The sequence below is a fragment of the Nematostella vectensis genome, chromosome 10 (assembly GCF_932526225.1).
Source record: "Nematostella vectensis chromosome 10, jaNemVect1.1, whole genome shotgun sequence".
Lineage (NCBI taxonomy): Eukaryota > Metazoa > Cnidaria > Anthozoa > Actiniaria > Edwardsiidae > Nematostella > Nematostella vectensis.
The window spans coordinates 12,707,778-12,730,327 of record NC_064043.1 but is presented as its reverse complement, the minus strand read 5'-3'; the positions used below and the strand labels follow the sequence as shown (position 1 = coordinate 12,730,327).

The window sequence follows — 22,550 nt, the reverse complement described above, 5'->3', positions numbered from 1 at the left end:
TTTGTACAAATTCTTCTTGGATAGTTTTGAGGTTGATATCGCCTTTGCTAACCTAGCCTGGTCTTTCTATAGATTCTCTCTGTTATTCTCAGAAACCTAACAAAGGGGTAGCGATGGGTCAATCCGAGACACGCGTTTCAGAAACCGAGCCCGAACTTTTTCGAGCTTGTTTTCGGATAACTTGCTTATGTCATAAAACATCAGTTGAAAAAAGATATATAGAGTTACAATAAAATCTTGCTACAGTAGCTAAAGTTTCTGTTTAGAGCGGAGACTCGACGGAGACAAGACTCGAGACTCGAAAAAGTAGGGGAAACCCTTAGGATGGTAACAACATAAAACAGATCGTGTTTAACAAAATCAGGGACTCAGAGATCGCGTTAAAAGTCCGAGACTCCAAGACCGTAGTAGAAGAAAAACGAGGATCCGAGACCCATAAAATTTTGAGAGAAAATTCGAGACTTCGAAAACTTGCGTAAAAAAACGCCGAGATTCCGAGACTTTACGAATTTTTTGCGAGTCTTTCGAAATTTCGAGGTACCCATCGCTACCTCTTAATAACATTTCTTGGAAACTCATACTAAAATATTACAGAAAATACCTGCACATAAAAAATTGCTACCCATATATTACCCAAGAAGCAAAACTGAATCCCTTAACTGCTCAAGCTTTAGAGGTACCGCTAATTCTGTATTAAATACACATCACAAAGCATTGAGAGTTTATTGTGACCTTTATTCTAGGATATAAGATAATTATAGGACAATTACAGGAGGTGATTAATCGTGAAAATATTCGAAGAGAGTTACTGGGATTGACTGGAGACTGACTGAGAGGATGGGCATGTGCTCCCAAGCGCAATTTTTACCCCGATACAACGATTATTCCTGATTCTGTCTATCAACATAGAGAGAAAAACTCAAGACACCACACACGTACAGTACAGTTAATCTATTTTTTGACATGACAGTTACAGAAAGTAACTGAACAGTCTTTCACAGAGTACAGTTGCAATATTATTATCTTATAAAAGTTGATAATTAACCCAACCTCGCTACAACGGTATTTTCAATGGATTTTCCTAATATCGTACAATCGAGGATCTTTTTGCAACGATACCTGAATTCTACTGAATTCTTTCTCCTGAGATATATCGTAAAAATACATGTTCCGCTGTTGCACGGAACAGTCGAGTACGATCATGCGCATGTCACAAGTCATCGCAGGTAGCTCAAGCTCTGTCAATGAGAAGCCTCATACTCAGGCTTATTTGAACCGACCGGCTCATTGACCGTTATTAGAGAGAACGTATGGAGTTGTTACTTTATTCTAGTACTCTTCCATAAAAATGTAATAAATTCAATCCAACTTGATGTAGTACTTGTAGTTGTCTATTATTTCCACGTTTAAGCGATTTAGAGCGCATCCGGGGCCGCTTTACCGCAGTTCGGTGAAATTTAGAATTCCCTCTATCACTTCAACTAAAAAAAGAGGGAATTCAAAACTTCACAGTACTACATCAAGTTAGATTGAATTTATTACATATTTATGGAAGAATACTATATAAACAGGGGCGTACGCAGGATTTTAACAAGTTGCAGTCAAAGCATTCAGAAGCTGAATGAGGGCGTGGTCCCTCATCCCACATCCCCGTGAAGATTTCATAGCTCCCGCTTTTGGGTTTGAACTTGGCGTCAATGCGTCAGACTTTTAAGAATATTACACGATCCTCTGTCATCCTCGATCTGGAATAGGACTTTAGTCGTCGCGTGGCACTGAACGACATAACAATATGTTGGAAATCTTCTGTAGACTACCATGATTAAGAAAATTATAGTTTTTAACCTCGTCATATATATAAAACTACGTACATAGAATGAACGAGTAAACATTTGATTTTGTCCCCGCATTATGCAAATAAGATCGCTAAATTTTTGGTGGCAGTCCAGTGACTGCAGGCCTATAGGCTGCGTACGCCCCCTGATAAAGTAACAACTCCATATGTTCTCTCTATTATTACGTCAATGAGCCGGTCGGTTGAAATTACTCATTTACAGAGCTTGGGCTACCTGTGAAGTCACAAATAAGTTATCTATTACTTTTTATGATAAAGCAGGTCATTCCTCTCGTGTCCAGCGATATGAAAACAAAACACCGTATTATTATCTTGGTTCTCGTCGGAATTTCGTTTATTTTTTCATTGCTACATATTACAAGACCACGCAAGAAGAATAGTATTGATAGGACATATGTATATGGAAGATATAGCAACCCATGGAATAACACCATCAAGGGAATTGAATTTCTGTTTGATCAAAGAACGTTGGATCTTCTCAGGCAACTCGTTATTGAGATGGAAAATGGAGTTAAGGTGAGAGCGGTTACACCGGATGTATTCAATAGACACATCAAGCCTGTAACAGCGATTTCTAGCAATCATTTTGAAGAGTGTATGGCACATCTGCATCGAGTGTCGCTGTTCTTTCCAAATGTCGACATAATAGTCTATGACTTGGGTATGAAGCCGGCAGAAGTGCGTAGAATGCAGTATTTGCCTTTTGTCGAGTACAGAAGATTAAATTTCTCCCGTTATCCGTCCTTTGTCGCAGACTTGCATCTTTACGCTTGGAAAGCTCTAGTCATCCAGGGTGTTTTGGCAGAATTTGGTTCTGCTCTATGGTTTGACGCGAGTATCGTATTTAATCATGATTACGGCAAAATTTTAGACCACGTGGTAGCCAAGAATTCATCATTTCTGTTCTACATACGGAAAGCAAATCATAATATACTCTCTGCGACACAACCACAGACCTTCAAATATCTACCAATGAAAACTATCAATCACTTAACGAACAGTATGCCGCAGTCTGGAGGAATGCTTATTTTTAACACAGAAATTGTAAGAAGAGATATTATGCAGTGGGCTTTAGCATGTTCCTTGTTACAAGACTGCATCGCTCCTATTGGTTCTACCATCAATGGATGTGGGGACAAGTACCCAGTTTTAGCCTTCAGTGGATGTCACCGATTTGACCAATCGGTCTTTGCGATAACCGTTGCAAACGCTTACGACTCCGAAGTAGAAAGATACTCGTTACCAGACTCTCTGCTATCCTTTGCGCACCCCTGGAGGGTACGGCATGACTGGAATTGGACAGGAAAGACTTTTATAGTTATCTTTATTATTTCTGGAATTGTTGTAATTGTTTTTGTTGCCTTTTTTATTTGTTGCCATTCAAAGTTTTACAATAGATCTTACCATACGGCTATATCGTAACATCTAGCTAATTTTCTTGTCCTACAAAACAAAATTGTTTATGAAGATTTTCTTAATACAACCTTAAAATATTCTTTGCATTTAAATAGGAGCGTACGGTGGGGGATGGGGGGAGGGGTGGAGGGGTACTCCAGCAGTAACTCAGTAACCCCTTATGTTTAGCCAACGTCAATATGGGAGGGGGGAGGGGGGGGGCAGGCAAATAGCTACATTATGGACTCGCTCCTTTTTAATTTTTGGACGCCTCTGTTGAAAATCTATTCTATTTCCGCCGTTCCGTAACCGCTTTGCTGGAAACACAATGCAAATGAGATGTTAACCCTTTCAGTAACGATCTGATATATTTTAATCGATGAAGATTGTTTATAACTTATTCGTACGCTGTTCAGTTAAAACATGCGCATCGGAATAGCAGCAGTCGGTCATGTTTTATTTTGCGGGCAACATAGCCTGCTTGCAGGCGTTTACCCGGTGCTTTTTTTTTCGCTATGCATTAAGTCGTGGTCGCCATCTTGTTTTTGGCCGCGCTAGCTTGGCGCGGCTGGCAAAACGTGACGAAGGGGGCTGGTTCTTTCCCTCTCTTCCCCCGCCCCCTCCCGATTTGCGTTCGTTCCAGCTTTCGCGCGGCCAGAACAAATCAAGATGCGGCCACGACTCGGAGCATAGCGAAAACACCGGGTAAACGCCTGCAAGCAGGCTACGGGCAACATTTCTTAGCAGCCTGGCTTTGTCACGCACGTGCGTGACCACCTAAAGGACGTTTGGTGTTTAAAGCAGGGGCGGCGGGATGGTCCAATAAATGGGGGGAAGTTGGGGAGGAGGTATGGGAAGTGGTTTCTGAATAGGGGTGGCTGGTGGTTTCAGGGGTAAGGGGTAGGTGGTGGTGCGCTATTTATAAGAAAGCGGGGGATAACCTAGGTTTTTATGCACGGGATTTTTAACTGTTTAACAAATTTGATATCGGTTGTATACGTACCGCTTGAAACCCGTTGGTTTATTGGTTTAAAAAAACCGTTCATATATAAAGAAACATATGCTAAGAAAAGTGTGTGTGTGTGTGTGGGGGGGGGGGGGGGGGTTGGGCACCCCCCCTTCCGCCGCCCTGGAAAGATCAACTCGATTTTGGTACCACTCATAACATGTCATCTCAAAGAGATTCTTAGCCAGTAGCTGGCTTTTCGATAAAGATAAGATGTTTTGAAAATCCCTCTCGCATTAATTGTCTTTTAGCAAAGTAAAACAAATTTGAAAACGTCGTATATAATAGCCATGAGCCAAAAAGATGAAACAATCGACTCGATTCATTTGCAAGCATTTGCATTGAATATTTCATGTTATGGATGGTACGACGTTTGAACTTAGCCTTAGATATAAGTTGTTATATAAGAACTCATTGATGAGATGCTTCAGCTATGTGGAGACCACGGGTTTAATGATTGTTTACACAGGCTTAGAATTATTGATCAAAAGAAAACAAACTGTGTCCCTAAAGATATTTGTTTACAAATGCTTACTCACTGTAAATATATCTCCAACTAGGAAATAGTTATCGCATGTCATCATCTATTAAACATAAACACATCATCGTTGTTATAATTTTTGTGTAATGTCTAGACATGCGCAAAAACTATGGTTTTGATAATGAAAAAGCTCGGCAGGTTCGTGAAAACCGTATTGCTCATTAATTACATAAAAGCAATTTAAGCGCACGCGTCAAAATAATCGCTTTGGTGCGCCCTCATATTTCTTTCATTCAGGCCCAGTCGAAAATATCCCAAGAATGTGGAATGCATCACGTGACCTATAAGCGACCTTATAAGCAGAAAAGGGTTGATGATGCTACTATTGCAGACAGTCGTTGGCCAAGCTTACTGCAATTTAATCGCGATATTGGACCGGCACTCAGCACGCTCGCAGCCAGCATCAAAACATGGCCACGAAAAACATGATCGAGCGCGATGAGCAGTTACTGAAGGACATCTTCGATCTTTACGACACAACAGGGTCCGAGAAAATTGATGTGGGCTACCTAGGACAAGTTTTGAGGGCCGCTGGGCTGAACCCGACGCAGTCAGAAGTGCGCAAAGTCGAGAGAGACTTTGGTAAATCCGCTATGGCTTTCGATGAGTTTCTACCCATCTACCACTCTGTGACCCAGCACTGCCTCACTACTGAGAAAAAAGTGAGTTCCGAAAGTGTGATCGACTGCTTCAAGCACTTTGACCGAAGTGATAGTGGCTATATATCCTCCAGTATGCTCCGACACGTTCTTACTTCACTCGGAGAGAGGCTTTCCGACGAGGAATTCGACGCTTTGTCAAGTGGCTATGTTAACGCTCGGGGCGAGATAGACTACGAGAACATGGTCAAGGAAGTATTAACACCAGAGTCCTAGACTATTTATAAGACTGAGAAACATTTTGATAATCCAGAGAGACAGCAATACAGTAAAAAATAATATTTAGAATGGCTAGATAGACGGAAATCTCATGCTTTTGATATGTCAAGGGGGTTTCTTTTTATTTGGATGGTATCAGTTTCTGTCACATGTCTGAGGTATTCGCTTTGTGTTGTGTGTTATCGGTTCGCAATCTAGAAGCAATAGCGCAAGATGGATTGCTATGCTTGTGATGTAAATCGCCGCACCTTCGACACGAATAACACTCACGCAATAATACGTCAGCCATGAATTTTGTGGATCGTTTTTCATGCGATTCAACGACATAAACAGCCTTACACCCTTGTACTGCCATTGTTGTCATAGCAGGAAAAACGCTTGCATGCTGATACTGCGGCTGTCTGCTTGTATTTTCATTTTACCTAATAACCAGCCTCCAGGCGATAGAAATTATGAGAAGATGTTTTCTACCTTTCGACCCAAAGTGACCTCTCTTCAACTAAGAACCAAGGTTATCGACAGACGAATCGCGCGTCTGGCTCGATTATTTCATTCCATGTTGACTCATCATTTTTTAGCAATCTTCATGCCGATATATTTGTGTATGTACTCATCAAACGTTATTGCATGACTTTGTAAAAGCGATATAGACTTGTGGGCGTGGCTAGTCATAGCCTTTTAACGCGCTCATTAACCGTGCACTAGCCAATAGGATTAACGCATCGCTAATCATTCATCGAGTACCTTGATCTTTCTTAGGGTCTTTTTCTATGGCTTTAATCCTTAAGAGCAAGAATTTTTATTGATGTACCTTTTAGAGAGCCAGATGTTTGCAAAATGAAAATAGATTCATAGTTATTTCAGCAATTTAATTAGCCTAAATATTGATTTTAATCCTTTACAGTAATCACTCTGATTGTTCTGCTTATTAAAAAAATGCAAATTGCAACTGTTGCACGAGCAATGCTCATAGTTTTCTGTCATCGTTTCGTAATCATCATCTTTCGTGAGGTGTTCCACTTCTGTGCTGGTACACACATAACGTTATTTGGCTGACATCTCGCTTTACAGCTTTGTCTTTGGCGTTGAAGAGTAAGTCCTGGGGGTTAAAGATAAGTGGCCTGGTCTTTCGCAAAGACCCTGTCTCACAAATAAAAACCTGCCCAAATTCGCTCACACTACCCTACCCTACCCTACCCTACCCTACCCTACCCTACCCTACCCTACCCTACCCTACCCTACCCTACCCTACCCTACCCTACCCTACCCTACCCTACCCTACCCTACCCTACCCTACCCTACCCTACCCTACCCTACCCTACCCTACCCTACCCTACCCTACCCTACCCTACCCTACCCTACCCTACCCTACCCTACCCTACCCTACCCTACCCTACCCTACCCTACCCTACCCTACCCTACCCTACCCTACCCTACCCTACCCTACCCTACCCTACCCTACCCTACCCTACCCTACCCTACCCTACCCTACTGAGTAACAGCCCATCAACATGACAAGACCTTTCTCATCAACATGGCAAGACCTCTCTCTCGTGCCCAAAATGCACGAGAGGTTGGCAACACGACTGTAAGAGACTACTCTCGCCCCTATACCCGCATGAGCCAACTCAAAAAGCCCCCCAAAAAATTGTCTCTCTCGCTAAATCATATATATCTTTTGCAGCTCTTTATCTAATCTATTTTGTGCACTTGATTGATTTGGTCTTGCTGTGGTAACGGCTCCACTTGGGCCCTGGTAAGTAGGTGCTTAGTCTTGAAATGTCAACAAGAAGATCGCGATGAAGGGGATGAAGACGGAGCACTCCAAATTATGGCTTTTAGTTCGCCAAGGGGATGGTAAATCAACTCTTCTGTACTTTTTGTCATTAAACTAGTTTTATGTACTAAACGGATATATTTGTTTTCGCTTTTAAGTCGTTTCTGATATCTGCGAAGTGGAGATTTGTACGGAGCCACAATCAGAGACGAACGATCGTCAAATACTCATGGAGGTTTGTTTGATGAGGAAGACTGTTTCCTTAATTGTTGGAAGTATAATGTATCTTGATAAGTTATAGATATCACTGCATGTCGTGTTTTTGTAATCACTTAAGACAAAACCTGTTCATTAAATATTCAATAATGCCTGAGATGGACAAGGATTTGTCTGCTTTTTGGTGTACACTACAATTGTACAAATAAAGCCCGAATCATACGTTGCCCTCCTGCCGTGCCAAATCTAATCGATTGGATTGGGTGAATGAACAGTTAGATGTCTGAATCAATTAAAAACGGCACGGCACTACACCAGTCTGATTCAGTGTTGAGGTTTTGATGATGTGCCGAATCAATTTTGAAGTTGTGCGATCAAAACACCAAATCAAGACAACTTTTACTATTCACAACCTATTGAGCGTGACTCATCTACTGCAACATATGAACCAGCCTTGAACCCAATGTACCTGTGTCCATTTAAATATGGCATGACAGGACTGTCATACCAAGACACTAATACTCCATATGGTTATCAATCCTTTGTTTGATGTCAGAACAGAATCATACCTTCACCGTGGACACTGATTCCACACTCTGATGTTATAGTCTTACCATTTTTTTTCCAAAGGAAATATGTAACCAGCTTAGTTTGCAATATAACAAGGGAAAAGTTTATAAGGTAAGCTAATGAAAGCAACTATGCTGCAACCATTTCTGCCTGTTCTAGTAACAAGCAAGCACCATTTGTTTATATTAAGGTTTGGTGATGCAGTGGACTATGTTTCCCTATGTAAGGCAACTGTGGTACATGGTCAGCACTAAGTTTTTTTTAACAGTGAGATCAGGGTTTGAAGATCTATGGGCCTGTAACACATAGAAACTTTAAACGGTTGCAACTTGCATCCCAAGAAATAAATTAAAATCACATGCATCAAGTAACACAAATATTTTACTGTGATTCGAAGAAATTTGTCATTTAAGGTGTTTGTGTTAGCGTAAAAAGAAGATAAGCAGAAGAGGAAGATTTCATAACAACTTCTTTCTGGAGCAACAAGTTTGATAACACTCAACATAAAGATTAATTAGCTTGAATTGATATTCCCAGCTTCGGAATCCCAGAGGGTCTTTGATTCCCATCAGCAGAAAAATGCCACCAAATACTGTCACCAGGTAATAAATAAACAGTCTTCAGCCAGTCTCCTTACATTAATCAACTAAGACAAATCAGAGTAATGGTTAGGATTTGATGATGTTACAATGAGAAAAGTCTAAGATTTATGATTCTTCAAGAAAAAAAGGCTGTGTTTTGTGACAAAAGGATGGGGGAGGGTGGTTGTATATCCTCTATGCTCACCCCTAAGGTAGTTTTAAAAGTCATTTTAAGGTAGACACCCACCCTAAATTCAATGTTCTTTTCATGGGTATCAGGCTCATACACAGGGGTTGCACAGGGTGTTTTGCTAATTATATAATCTTTAATTTTGGCAGCCCTTTCATCCTAGAGATTTGTGACCAGCATACGTCAAGTGAGTAGTGATTTTTTTATGTCAATTTTGTACATAACCTGGACTTAAGCTATTTAGTAGTTTTGTTCATAGGAGAATAGGACATAATGTCTCAGTAGTGGTGATAGTTAGCTATCACTAAGTCCAAGCCATATGTGGTCAGATTGATTAGGGACAACCTCGGTCATTTAATAGATTAGTCACATACCAAGTCTAAGCTATGTTTATTGGCTTTTAAATGTGTTACCATTTTTATTTATTAGTAAAGCCAGGCAAGAAACAAGTCCAGATTTCTGGATACTCTGAGACTTATCAGAAAAAAGTTGATAACTTGACTAAAAAGGTAATAAAAAGAAATTGTTATTAAATCTTCTCAGTTACGATGTGCATGGTTTGTAGAAATACCACCAATATTCAGTCTTCTATCAGGTTGAAAGGCTAGAAGCCATCATGCCAGAGCTACCATGTCTAAGACAAGAGAAACTAACAGATGTAAGTTAAGAGTTCACAATAGAAATTGTCTGTGATACTATTTAGGGATCTTGTAAAGATTAAAAAATTGCCAAAAATCTGAGAAGGGCCTGGATGGGAGATGCCCCTCCCCCTCCTCTCCTTTTTTTTGGGGGGAGGGGGGTGGGTGGGAAATAACCATCCATATAATAGACAATACAAAAAATGCATAGACAGTACTTTGTTTCTATTTTCCCAATTTTTCTTTTCAAGTTTGTTCCCCTCGCTCCTTAAGGTAATTTGCTTGAAATAGTTGTACTATTCAGAATTTTCTAAAACTTGGCATAGAAAACTGAAGTTAAGGGCTTTCAAGTGCTAAATAGTTATGTTATTTTTAACAGGAAATGAAAGGGGTTGAAGCGAGATTACATTTTATGAATTCCAGAATGGAGGTACAGTACTGAGAAAATACGGTCTCACAGTGAATTTATTCATGTTTTATTGGTACCATTCCAATTAGTTTGACTACACCCCACACTGAACCCTATTTTCCAAACAGATCCATCATTTACAAGGGGTGGATCCAGGAGATCCAAAAACTAAGAGGGATCGAAGCAAGGGTTTCAAGAAAGGGGGGGCCAGATTCATTGTCCTTCCATGGACTTTCTAATATTTCTTGTTATTTTAAAGCCAAATATCTGAAAATAAGGGGGGCTGTTTACCATGACTTAACTCCTCAATGATGAAAATATAAATACAAATATTGACTTTATCTATAGGGGTCAGTTAGTCCATAGCCAGTGAGGGTTCTGCAAGTTAGAGATACTCTAAAGAAAATAGGCAATTGAATTCAGCACATCATAACCACAGCTATATGAATGTGCTTTAAAAAAAGTCTGAATATGCCCCTGCACTGCATCTCAGTGAAGTGCCACGCTTACCAGTCATGTGTGACAGCGTGACTGAATACTGAAAGTCAGCATTGTACGCAATGTTTTCTTCTTCCAGGAAGCCGAAAATCGTGAGTGGAAGGGAATGTTTAAGAAGCACCCTCTCTGGTGAAAAAATGCAGAAGAGTCATTGTGTAGTTCCAGAAAATTTTGAGGGGATCGGAAATTCCGGAAATTTTGGAAAGTACGGATAATACCTCAAACTACACATTTAGCAAAATAGAGCAAATATACTGTACATAAAACATGAATGGGTTAAGGTGTGACCAGGAAAGCAGTGATCCCTGCGTCCACCACTAGCTATGGTCAGTGGCTTTTGAACCGATTATAGGGGATCCTGCCCCCTCCCCCTAAATATATCATATAAAACTCGGGAACCTCGCAAGAACAAGCGATTTGATTGGCTGAGAAACTCGGGATAAAATGCAATGAACACCCTAGAAGGTGGATATTTTCCTGCGCCCCGAAATCAAGCAAAATGGCGGGTGTAACAGCCGATTTGCTAGTGTTTCCGAAAAGAAAATTGCTGTGAAGCTCGTTTTATATACTAACAATTATACCATTTCCATTTCGGCGGATAGTGGCTTTAAAAATATATATATTTTTAGCCTATCCACCTCAGTGGAAATGGTATAATTGTTAAATATATCAGAGAAAATCAACACTCCATATTGAAATATTTATCAGTAGTTATCCTTTATATTTATAGTTAGTATAAATCCACTCACATACTATCACGAATCTCGCAATTCGATTGGCTCCTAGGCACCCGTGGGGAGAGAAGCGTTGCGTGAGCTACACAAAGGACGGCTGCGCGACTATTTGGCTCCCTTACTCACTATCTATTGAGCCACAGATAGTGAGCTGCGAAATAGCGGCGACGGTTATTTATTACTGAGAATTATTAAAATCGCATTTATTTGAAGGTAGTATGTGTGTGGATTTGTACTAAAACAATTAGACTACCCGTTCTCGTTTTTTTATGAGTCAAACAAATATTGACTATCTATTGACTCATAGAAAACTCGAACTCGTAGTCTAATAATAAAAGCAGCAATTATCAGATGTAGTCACCCGTGTTATTACCTTGTCTCTCTATATATATATATTAAAAGGAATTAGTGCATCAGAATTATTTCCCTGTTGTAGTTTTGCGACACTCCTATTTTATGAGGCTTCCTCGTCCTTCCATCCTTACCTCCCTAGAACCATACCTGTCAACTCTCCCGCATTAGGCGGGAGTCTCAAGATTTTGGACCCCTTCTCCCGCTCTCCCGCGTTGAGCACCAAATCTCCCGCTTTTTAGCGATTTTTATCGCTTCCGAAAAATTATTCTATAGAAAATCGTCATTTTGACTATTTTCTATTAAAATACTTGAAACAATAATTCACTTGCGTAGCGCAATTTATCTAACACCCTCGTGCGATCCATAAGTGGATTTGTTCGTGAAAGCTTTCTATACGGCAAACGCCTGCAAGGTTAAACCCACCCCTCCCCCCCAAAAAATGAATATACCCCACCCCTCCCCCCTAAAAATTCTCAAGCCTTGAGATTTTCGGAGGTTGACAGGTATGTAGAACGCACGCCTCGTTTCCTTCTCTCTTCTTTCCCAACCCCATATTATCAAACAATAATAATCACAAGTCTCAAGTACAAAAATTGCGACCACTCGATGTTTCAAAATAGTAAAATAATTGGTAAAATGAATCAGAGTTTCGTAACAATGCCGGAAAAATTCATCGACCAGTTAGAAACCGTCATCTCACCAAATTACTGAGATTTTGTTTTCATTTCAGTAGACAAAAAAAAACGATTTTGTCCAAATAATCGACTAAAGAGGCGGAAAAACTGAAAGCCCCTCGAGATCTAGTCTACGAATATGGCGATGGATAAAAAAAGGGAAAAACAGAAGAAGAAAAATACGGAATTTGATGTTTGGCTGCCCCGCGAGCCTAGCCCATTATGATTCGATGGGTTGCCTGTGCTCGATTATCCGTTGGAACCGAGTGCAAATCTGTCCCATGATGCACTCCCGTCGTGGGTGACCGCGCAAAACAAAACTGAGTTGGTTACTGTACGCTGTACAAGAGACAGAAAGAAAACCCTCAATTTAAAAGCGCTTTTCCATCACGAAATTACAAATACCACGGCACAATAAACATGGTAAGTTTATGTTGTATTATTTAGAGCTAGATCATCAAAGGTTTGATTGTTTTGATCAAGACATGCCGAAAACTTCCACATGTTTTGAGAGACGCTCGTTAGCTACCGTTGAAGAGTAAACATAGACCAAGCCAACTGACATCTTGCTTATTCTAGGCTATTTACCGCTTTTATAGCAATGTTGTTATTGACAGCGAATAACATGCTTGTAGTGGGTGCCATCATTTTCGTAGCAAAGTGCTTAGAACTCTAAAACCCAACGTTTATCTCTAGTAAATCAGCTAGCTTCCGAGTGATGTCTTCGTTAGAGCATTCTTCTGTTGTCAGCCTTAGGATCCAGCAAGTAGCGTAGATAATCCCTTAGAATTTAAGGAATAATACTTTTATACTACTTAAGTTTAAAATAACCGACATCTCCTATGAATTTTGAGATGATTTTCTGGTTGTTCGGACCGTCATGTTTCGTTATGCTTGTTTATTTGACTCTGTTCTCATGTTGACTTGCATTCGCGTACAACGTCAACTGAAGTTTTACTGATGACCGTATGACATGGATTAATGGCAGCTTCGCTTGTATTCATGGTTAGATTTACAAGCACTTACAACAATTTTCAACATCACGGAAGTATAGATCCCTCTCTAGCTCGTGTTTTTGTCCTGGTTTAGGCTGCTTCATACAGAAAGGGACTTGGAGGTGGACAAAGAAAGAAAACAGGTAGGTATTGTGGCACTCAATTAGTTGTAATTAATTTTTTTACAACAAAACAAAGCAGCTCATTATGACCATTGTGTACATTGGCCTAGTGTTTTGCTGTAAAATCAGGCATAAAAGGCATTTGTCCTGCTTTTTTTTTAGGAATTTCTATTATTTTATTGTTCCAACAATTGTTGTTTGATACAAGAGATTTAAATTCAAAAAAATTCTGTCCGGGTTTGTTATCATTTTTCAGTTTTTATATTATCCCATTGTTTTTCAGAATCAGCTTTTATTCAGAAAAGGGGGTTTAACCCAATGGCATTTAGTAGAGAAAAAATTACTTTTACATGGACTTTCTGGCTCAAATGTTTCATTGATGAAATGCTAACTAATTAGAGTGGTTTGGAGGCATGTACCAAATCATCCAAAGAGGAGTTTTTTTTTACCCCCTAAACCACTCACCTTAGATCTGCTACATTGTTCATAATGTAACGATAGTCTTTGATCTCTAAATTTGTAATGTGGTCATTCAAATTGAGGGAAATTTGAAAGCTGGACTAGCCAAATGGTGTAAGATGACAATTTTAGTTGCTACCTCTTAAGACCCTTGCCAGGGGCTGCTGTGTACGTTTTATAATATATATTTTAACCCTTCCCTCCCACACACACTCCCAATATCTAACCTTGATTTTTATAAAGGCTCTTATGCTTCTTTTTTTGTTTCCTTTGCATGCCATATTAGACAGTGACTTTTTATATTAGAGATTATTCCTTGACATTGACATTTGCCCTGTTGTTGGCAGGACCAAAACCTGAACTTACAGAGGAACAAAAGCAAGAGATTCGAGAGGCATTTGATCTTTTTGATACAGATGGATCTGGTACAATAGATGCAAAAGAACTCAAGGTAGACAAGTTGGTGTTTTACTTGGCAATGCTTAATTTGAGGTCCCACCCTCTTGTGTAACCTTCACCAATGGTGGAAGTTAGATAAATAAAATAAATTAGTGTAACTTATACAAACAATAGTCCATGGTGTGGAACAGCATATTAGGACACTCTTGGGGCCCATAGAATTTCCCTAACAAGGAGTTCTAACCAAGCTGGTTACAATTTACAGAAATAGTAATGAGCTTTTTTAGGAATTTTGAAAACTTTCCTAAGTACTAATGCCATAAAAAGTATTTATAAAACGGTTTACTTCAGTATTCCTGCCAGACATCAATATGTTCAGAGCATTGCCATGTAGTATTGTTCACAGACTCACACATGTTTGATTTTTTTCCACTCACACATTGTTTTACTAGGTTGCAATGAGAGCTCTTGGCTTTGAACCCAAAAAAGAAGAAATAAAGAAAATGATATCAGATATAGACAAGGATGGTTCAGGTACAAAACACGAATTACAGTACAACATGAATTACAGGATGTATATTACATACTTTTAATGTGATTATATATCAATGCCAATTCATTTTGTCATTGACCACACAACTACTGTACTGCAATAAGGTGGTAATTTGCTTGTATACTGTATGCACTTCATAAAAAGTGTCTGTAGACCACATGCTCAGAGACCCAGCACTCTTTGCAGGAGCGCCTTGATGACTGTTTTATTTAATTAACCGTTCCCTAACCTGTGTATTATTTCTAATCTGTTTGAAATTTTTTTTCAGGGACTATTGACTTTAATGAGTTTTTACAAATGATGACAGCAAAGATGGTGAGGGAGATATTTAGTTTTAATATTGATCAGCTGTTTTCTTTTTCAATACAATAGTATAATTCCTCAATGTCTGGTTATTGTTTTTTATGTTTTAAACATGAAAGTATGTCTTAGTGATTTACTTTACTTCTTAGTGATTTACTGTCTTAGTGAATTAGCTGGTGGTAATGGATATGGATGGTTCGATTGACTTAGTACTATGCAAGTTGGAATGGGTAACAGGGCAGAAAGTTGAAGACACATATGTGTATGACAAGACTGAAGTGGAACCTAAATACACATACACGCATGCAAGTTTATTCATCGTATTAACAGGCCAAAAACAGTAGCCCGTAGGCTCCTGCACATCCGTCCTTAGTGTCAGTCTTAGTGCCAAACCCATGCCACATTGGGGGACGGGGTGGGATTGCAACTGACACTTGAAACGGCTGCATAGGAGACTATAAAACAGCCCATTGAATCTGAAATAAAGTATGTGTTTGTATTTTTTTTTTATTCCACCAGAGTGAAAAAGACTCAAAAGAGGAGATCCTCAAAGCATTTAAACTGTTTGATGATGATGAGACTGTAAGTGCTTCTGTGGTGACCCCTTTTTCTTTCCCAGCCATGCTTGATCAGTGATATAAAATATTATGTATTTGTTTGATGTCTGACTCCAGAAAAGTCATACAACCCCCTCTGAAAAAAAGGCAGGTTTCAGTCGTTGGTGGTTTTGTTGTGTTGTGTTTTGTTGATGTTTTTTTTAACCTTTTGTTATTTATATATATATATATATATAATTATTTGTTTCTCCTACAGGGCAAGATATCATTCAAAAACCTTAAAAGAGTAGCAAAAGAACTCGGCGAAAACCTTACAGATGAAGAACTACAGGTAATAGGCCATGCATAAATGTCGCATTCATTCATTACACCACTCAATTACATTTCAATTTTGTCCTGTAAGTGTTTTTTTTAAATGTCATTTTTCTCCGCAGGAAATGATAGACGAGGCGGATCGCGATGGCGATGGTGAGATCAACGAGGCGGAATTTCTGCGGATTATGAAAAAGACTAGCCTATACTGAGCTGCGACGCCTATTAAGAACTAAATAACGTACAAAGCGCCTACATCGGTGTCATACATTGTGCGAAATGGCGCACGATTTAATCGCTTGGGCGTGGATCTTCTCCTATTGTACATACGTCAGCATCCAGGGGATAGGGACATGGCTCAGTTATCCCTTTGTCGCCTTTCAGTTATACCTGCGTCGCCTTTAATTTCCTTCCGCGTTGGCAGCAAGTTGCTGGGGTGGACTGTTGCCTGCTGTTATCCTTCACTTCTTGTGATTAGATGACTTTGGGCCTCTTCGTCTTCGTCGCTCTGCTCTAAAATATTACTATATGCGTGTAAAGACAGGTTTTAAGGATGGTACTATCAGAATAAAGAATTTCACTGGAGCTCGCCCTTTTTCGTTTAAAATTTACGACATAGAACACGTTTGTCCGTGTGCATTGCTAGCACATAGAAAATGTTTGGAAGGCGACCAAAGCTGGTTTAATAGGTTCTTATCTCTGTTCCAAATAATCCAGCTTTTTTTTTTCTATCGCGTTTTTCAATGCCCGTAAAAAAAGAAAACACCGCTGTACTTATTCAAGGTTTTCAACTGTGCTTTGCAGTCCGATATCCCATCTCTCGTTCGTTTTGCTATCCCTAGCATAAGTTAATGACTACTGCATATTTTGCTATCCTTTATGATCTCGCTACCTACTATAAGGTTTGTTCATTATATAATTGTGGACAATACGCACTAGAGGATCTCCTATCCACCCCCTTTGGATTGCCAGAAAACCATATGTTAAAAAAAAAATACCCCCGTCCCCTTTTGTCACTTGGCCAAACCCCCCTTTAGCGAATAGCTAGATCCGCCCCTTATGTAAAAGTGGAAAACACTGCTCATTGAATTGTGTTAATTTTGTGCTTATCATAGCGCACTAAGCGTGACATGATTGTTGATATCTGGTTTTTTTTTTTGCCATTATAACGAAAGTTGTGCATTGCAGTCGTACGTGCTTCTAGGTGTATATCAATTGGCAAGTGACACGAAACACAAAACCGGAAAAAACACTCGTGAGGGCGGATGTGAGAATAAAGGCAATTTATTATATTAAAACGCGAGTAGGATATTGTCGGGCATCCTTATATACCAAAATTCTGATTCAGATCATTGCCCCTAAATATGACCGCAGATGACTATCATTAATCATACTCGAGATATGGTTCGTTCAACAGTATTTTTCAGTCTTTCCCTAATATAATATGATGCCTGCATGCAGAGCTAGAGAAAAAATATCAACGTAACTTGTTAGCCGCTGTTCCAGTACCTGGATAAGATTACGCCATTATGAGTTCTTAATTTAGTAGTGTTAACTAAAGAGGAAAAGATGCAGCGACCGTATCGTCGCTACACTGTGGACACGTAAGTGTTCAGTGACGTAATTTGTCTACTTAAGTTCGAATAATTAGAGCCAGCTAGCGCCGCTAAGCGTTTATTTCTTACTAGCTTTTAAGACGCCACAATAACGCTACATCAATAAGGAGGTAAGAACGCAAAATATCGAAACGTGACTAACCTGTAACGGACGAATGTTGAACGCATGTGTTGTATAACGGGAATCAACTTTCTGTTGCCTAAACTTCCTCTGCATTTTTTAGAGACTGGATATAGATTTCCTCCCTACTAAAAAGAAAGCCATGTTTCGCAGCGTCGTTGTGGTTGCCTTTCTCCTGTGCCTCGCTCAAACGGTGAGTACCAGATGTTGCAATCAGGGTAACATGTTTTTTAAAAAAGGTCTGACAGCAGTTATTATGAGTCTGATTTTCAAACGCATACGAAAAAAAAAAAACGAAAATAAAAATACTCGGCCATAGTATTTACAAAAATTAATGTGTAAAAAAAGAAAGAAAACAGTTAAGTAACTGCGTAGTTTAAAGGGCGAGGTGGGTAGATTAGGTTTGAAATGAGAAGGAATAACAGATTAAATTAGGGAACTATGGTAAAAATCGTACTTGTTATTGGCGCTTTTATGAAAAGGGCACTCGCACGGACGATCCGAAAACTGAAAATGCTAATCTCAATGAATATTGCGTTACCGCAAGCCGCGTATCGTAGGCTCATAACAAGTGTGTGAAAACTCGGTAAAAGCGGGCGAATTCTCTTTTCTCATACTAATTGTAAACTTTTGTTTTGTTTCCAGATGGCAAAACCAAAAGGTTGGTAAAAAAAATAGAATATGCTAAGAGCATCTGGGTATCATAACTATGTTGCCTGACTTACTGACAACATATTTGGTGCGTTTTACCAAGCACCTAATTGCTTGTTACGGGTAGCCGATAGGCAAGGGACAGGAGGTCCAGTGTGTTTCAGATTTGCTTGAAGGGGAATGACGCACTGATTCAGTGATTATTAACTCCACAGTGTGCCCGGAAGGCAAACCCCTAGTACAGTGCTTCGTCGCACCATGCCAGTACGCTAGCTGCCCTGCGTACCCAAATGCGGAGTGCGTGAATGACTACTGCGGAGGATGTTTCGCCAGGTTTTACGTGAACCGCAAAGAAGTAACAAAAAATTGTGCCAGTATTATCTAAAGGGAGTCCTTAAAAATGCCTTAAAGTAAATTATACTCCTAAAGAGCAAAATAAGCAAGTATTTTTGTGACCTTCACAAAATAATTCGGACAAGGGCACATAAAATGAGTAGCTCTTATTCATACATATTCAGTGACGTTTGTGTAAAGATGATGATAGTTAAAACACAATGCTATCCACATTCGCCTCAATCAGCAGAAAGCAGCTTAGCATAGACGACCCCATGTCCTTTATGAGTGTTCGCCTTGCCTTCAGGCTGCATCCCAGCGTTGAATAAACTACCGCCCTCGGCCGTACCTGCTTCATGCCCAGGGTCACATTGCAACCAGCACCCACTGACCCCACCTCCAGAGTACCCCCCTCCGCCCCCGGGCAGCAGCCCCGCCGCACCCCCTCCACCGAATCCACCAACCCCATGCGCCCCATGGGTGTGGTCCGTGTACTTAGGAGTCGGCTCTCCCCCTGCCCCGCCCTCAGCGAGACTCCTTCCTCCCCAATGCGGGCCGTATCCCCCTCCGCGACCCTTTAGACCACCACCTGCGCCCGCGATCACTTTATGTCCTCCGCTATGATCTTTGATCAGTCTATCAGTGCTTGTGTCCAGCAGTTTTCCCCCACTCCCAGCATGCCCGCTCACTTTGTCGCCTTTTGGAAGCCTGTCGCTGTCGCGGCCTCCGTTCCCCTCGGTCTGAAAAGCTGACAACGTAAAATCTATTAGATACAGTACAATGAGTGGTAGTACTGATGGTGTCATGGGGGCTTTAGATTTCAAGAGGACAACAAAGACGAGCTGACTTGTAGTACCTGCAGGAGGGGGGATACCCCCACCCCCTCCCCCTCCGGCTATGAGAAGCGGCGTCCCGTCCATCTTTACGACAAACGTTCCCCCTCCACCCCCTCCAGGGCGCTGCGGATGCAAGAAATCTCGTGACCCCTCTTGACCAACCAAGATCCTTAGCTTTTCATCTTTCTTGAGGAGGAACGCTCCACTGACCAGCGCACCCCATCCTCCACGCATGCGCTTTCCGCCCTTCAAAAGCCCATCTGCGCCTGAAGCGCCACGCGCCTCTAGTTTCCAGAGCCCGCTCTGAGGCACATTCCATATTTGGAAACCCTCCTTTAAGGAAACCTCACTGAGCATGCGCGGATCCTCGTATTTCAGGCTGGTCGGCCCTAGTCTCCCTTGGGCCTCGTTATTGGTGAAAGTGCGAACTGTGGATAAACAGAATTCAGGTAGAATAAACAAGTTCAAAGTTGGAGAGTACTGCGCATATATTGCATTCCTTTAAAAGTTTATTCGCAAGCATAGGCCTTTTTCGATTATATGCTAGTAAAACTGGAATTTAATGCTACTTAAAATTCTCGGATAAAGCCCAAAAATTGCTATAAAAATGGCCTGATTTCTTTAAAAAAATGCCACTTAAATGCCAAAGAATGTAATAAACTCCTTTACATTTCATGCTCATAACAACAACAGGTGATAATTATTGTTTGTTGATAAAACTTGCATACCTGTCAACCCCAGAAAGTCTCAAGGCTTGAGAATTTTTTGGGGGGAAGGGGTAATATATTTTTTTGGAGGGGGAGGGGTGGGGTATAGCGTCACATGGGGCTCTGAAGCTAAAGCACCGCTTTTTCCTGCTATCGAGTAGCCAATAGGAAAAAGGATTTTCCTGAAGCGACAAAAATCGCTAAAAAGCGGGAGATTTGGTGCTCCACGCGGGAGAGAGCGAGAAGAGGTCCAAAATTTTGAGTTGAGAGGTATGGGCTTGGGGTCCAAACTTTTTTTATCGAGTAGACAATAGGCAGACGTTTGCTAGTCAGAAAGCTCTCGCGCACAATATAGATCCCGCATGCGTGTTCAATTAAATGGCGCTACACAAGGAATTACTATTTTTAATTACTGATAAAAATTAGGTCTGTAGGTGCAATGTATCCAAAATGTCGTTTTAGAAGGATTTTTCCGAAGCGACAAAAATCACTTATAAAGCGGGAGATTAGTTGCTCCACGCGGGAGAGAGGGAGAAGAGGTCCAAAATTTTGAGACTCCCGCCTAATGCGGGAGAGTTGACAGGTATGGGCTTGGGGTCCAAACTTTTCCAGCCAACAGCCACATGCATATTTGAAGCACCATCGTGCGCTGGGTACAAGCACCCTATAGACTAGCACAAGTCTGTTCACCCAAAAACGTTTAACACAGAGTCGCTATTTCCTCATCGCTTGTATTTACTGGAGGTGGACTGTAGTGATCGATCTTTTTCTAGAGATGATGAAAAGTACACAAGTAACACAAGTACACAAGTAACACAAAACACAAACAGTCAACGAACAGACAGAAAACAATAAAATAAAGTAATCATAATTGTAAAACTTATAAGGATAATTATCATTTTGAGTGCTGAAATCTGGATTTTAATTATTAAAAATGACAGAATGCTAGCAATTATTTTTCAAATGCTCTCGATTTCACTGAAAAAAAAAATGCCGAAAAAAATGATTGCATAATCGAGCATGCCCACAGTTCGAGTGATAGATGTAGAAGAAGGGGAGACTTCGATTGCCCCATTCATCAAGTATTTTGCTTCGTTTTTCAAAGACAAAAAATCCATAGAGTCGAAATCAGTGTTTGGAAAATCTTATTCACCATTTTTGTTTGAGACCTCAACATCGTAGGCGCTGTCCTAGTTTGAGATCTGCGTCACGAATGGAATGTAGCAGCGTAGAACAATCATGTCCAAGTTTCTCGTTTTTATATACCATCATAGCGTGTGGAAAAGAACAGATATCTTTATATTATTAAATGTGCTATTACAGGCCGGTACCCAGGGGGATGCAGGGGGTGCGAACAACGGCCGAAGGTCCACTTTCGGTTCTCAATAGACGTGCTATTTGTAGACAAAACTATAAAGTATAAGCTAGATCAGTCTGATATGTAGCCAAATCCGACAATAAACATCCTGTGGCAATACTGCAAAGGCATAAAAACATTTTTCGGGGTGGTCAGAGAAACCCCCCCTGGAAAAATTAGGTCCACTTTTTCGGATTTCGCACCCCCCCCCCCCCCCCCAAGAAAAATCGTGGGTACGGGCCTGTATTAATGTGTTATTAAAAGTAGTTCCTAAAATCTTTGTTTATTCTGAAAAAAGTTGTTAAGGGGTTCATCTCGACGATGCAGCCCTCTTAGCCATTGTTGTCAATAGTCTGGAAACCTGTATGAACCAGTTTGAAACCAGTAGGACTTACTTACCGGACGGACTGCTTTTCGTCTTCTTGCTAATTTCGTTTTCCGCTAGTTTTTTGATGGCGTAAATAACGACCCCAGTGGTACATAAGCACACCAATGATAACAACAAAGCTCCGGTTATCCTACGCCCACGAGCGGACGGCCTGGAACGAGTTTTACTCGTCGGATACATGCCCGTATTATACTAGTATTATCTCATTATTTGTGTTTGTCTATATACCGATTTTACACACTTTCAACCAAGGACTTTTCTCTTGAGTCAGTCAGTCTTTATGATGTCATTCTTTTCCGCGCGCGCCTTGTTTGTGATCAGCGGAACTCTGTAGACCCACTAAAATTGTTATAATTCATCAAGAGTATTAATAAACCGACAGCAAACAGAAACAAATACAAAGAAAACTAGACGATCAGTTGAGCGTGAAGTCGTGCTTGTTGGCTAGTAGGAATATGTCATGCATGAAACGGCAAATTAGATTGTCATTTGCGCCGATTGGTTGGCATGTGCATTTGTGTGTGA

General features: G+C 40.5%; 5 protein-coding genes across 5 annotated transcripts; 4 read left to right on the top strand and 1 right to left on the bottom strand.

Annotated features, from left to right (window-relative positions):
• The first annotated feature begins 2,050 nt into the window (after positions 1-2,050).
• LOC5512555 lies at positions 2,051-4,861 on the top strand. The gene has a single exon (XM_032381937.2). The coding sequence runs from the start codon at positions 2,105-2,107 to the stop codon at positions 3,275-3,277; it is 1,173 nt and encodes a 390-aa protein (XP_032237828.1). The 5' UTR covers positions 2,051-2,104; the 3' UTR covers positions 3,278-4,861.
• A 248-nt stretch (positions 4,862-5,109) lies between these two features.
• Positions 5,110-6,624, top strand: LOC5512510 (myosin-2 essential light chain). The gene has a single exon (XM_032381939.2). It carries the CDS (start codon positions 5,208-5,210, stop codon positions 5,670-5,672), a length of 465 nt encoding a protein of 154 aa, XP_032237830.1. The 5' UTR covers positions 5,110-5,207; the 3' UTR covers positions 5,673-6,624.
• A 779-nt stretch (positions 6,625-7,403) lies between these two features.
• Positions 7,404-11,707, top strand: LOC5512511. Its single transcript, XM_001632787.3, has 9 exons — positions 7,404-7,532; positions 7,611-7,687; positions 8,299-8,349; positions 8,776-8,840; positions 9,159-9,196; positions 9,439-9,518; positions 9,605-9,667; positions 10,027-10,077; positions 10,634-11,707. Exons 1-9 carry the CDS (start codon positions 7,475-7,477, stop codon positions 10,685-10,687), a joined length of 537 nt encoding a protein of 178 aa, XP_001632837.1. The 5' UTR covers positions 7,404-7,474; the 3' UTR covers positions 10,688-11,707.
• Positions 11,708-12,589: 882 nt separating this feature from the next.
• Positions 12,590-18,968, top strand: LOC5512556 (caltractin). The gene is made up of 11 exons (XM_001632788.3): positions 12,590-12,739; positions 13,406-13,454; positions 14,240-14,343; positions 14,744-14,825; positions 15,113-15,159; positions 15,667-15,729; positions 15,961-16,035; positions 16,139-17,620; positions 17,857-17,946; positions 18,399-18,414; positions 18,620-18,968. Exons 1-8 carry the CDS (start codon positions 12,737-12,739, stop codon positions 16,226-16,228), a joined length of 513 nt encoding a protein of 170 aa, XP_001632838.2. The 5' UTR covers positions 12,590-12,736; the 3' UTR covers positions 16,229-17,620; positions 17,857-17,946; positions 18,399-18,414; positions 18,620-18,968.
• LOC5512557 (glycine-rich cell wall structural protein 1.0) lies at positions 18,890-22,295 on the bottom strand. The gene is made up of 3 exons (XM_032381921.2): positions 22,037-22,295; positions 19,594-20,001; positions 18,890-19,485 (listed from the first exon to the last, which is right to left on the bottom strand). Exons 1-3 carry the CDS (start codon positions 22,203-22,205, stop codon positions 18,977-18,979), a joined length of 1,086 nt encoding a protein of 361 aa, XP_032237812.2. The 5' UTR covers positions 22,206-22,295; the 3' UTR covers positions 18,890-18,976.
• Positions 22,296-22,550: the final 255 nt, after the last annotated feature.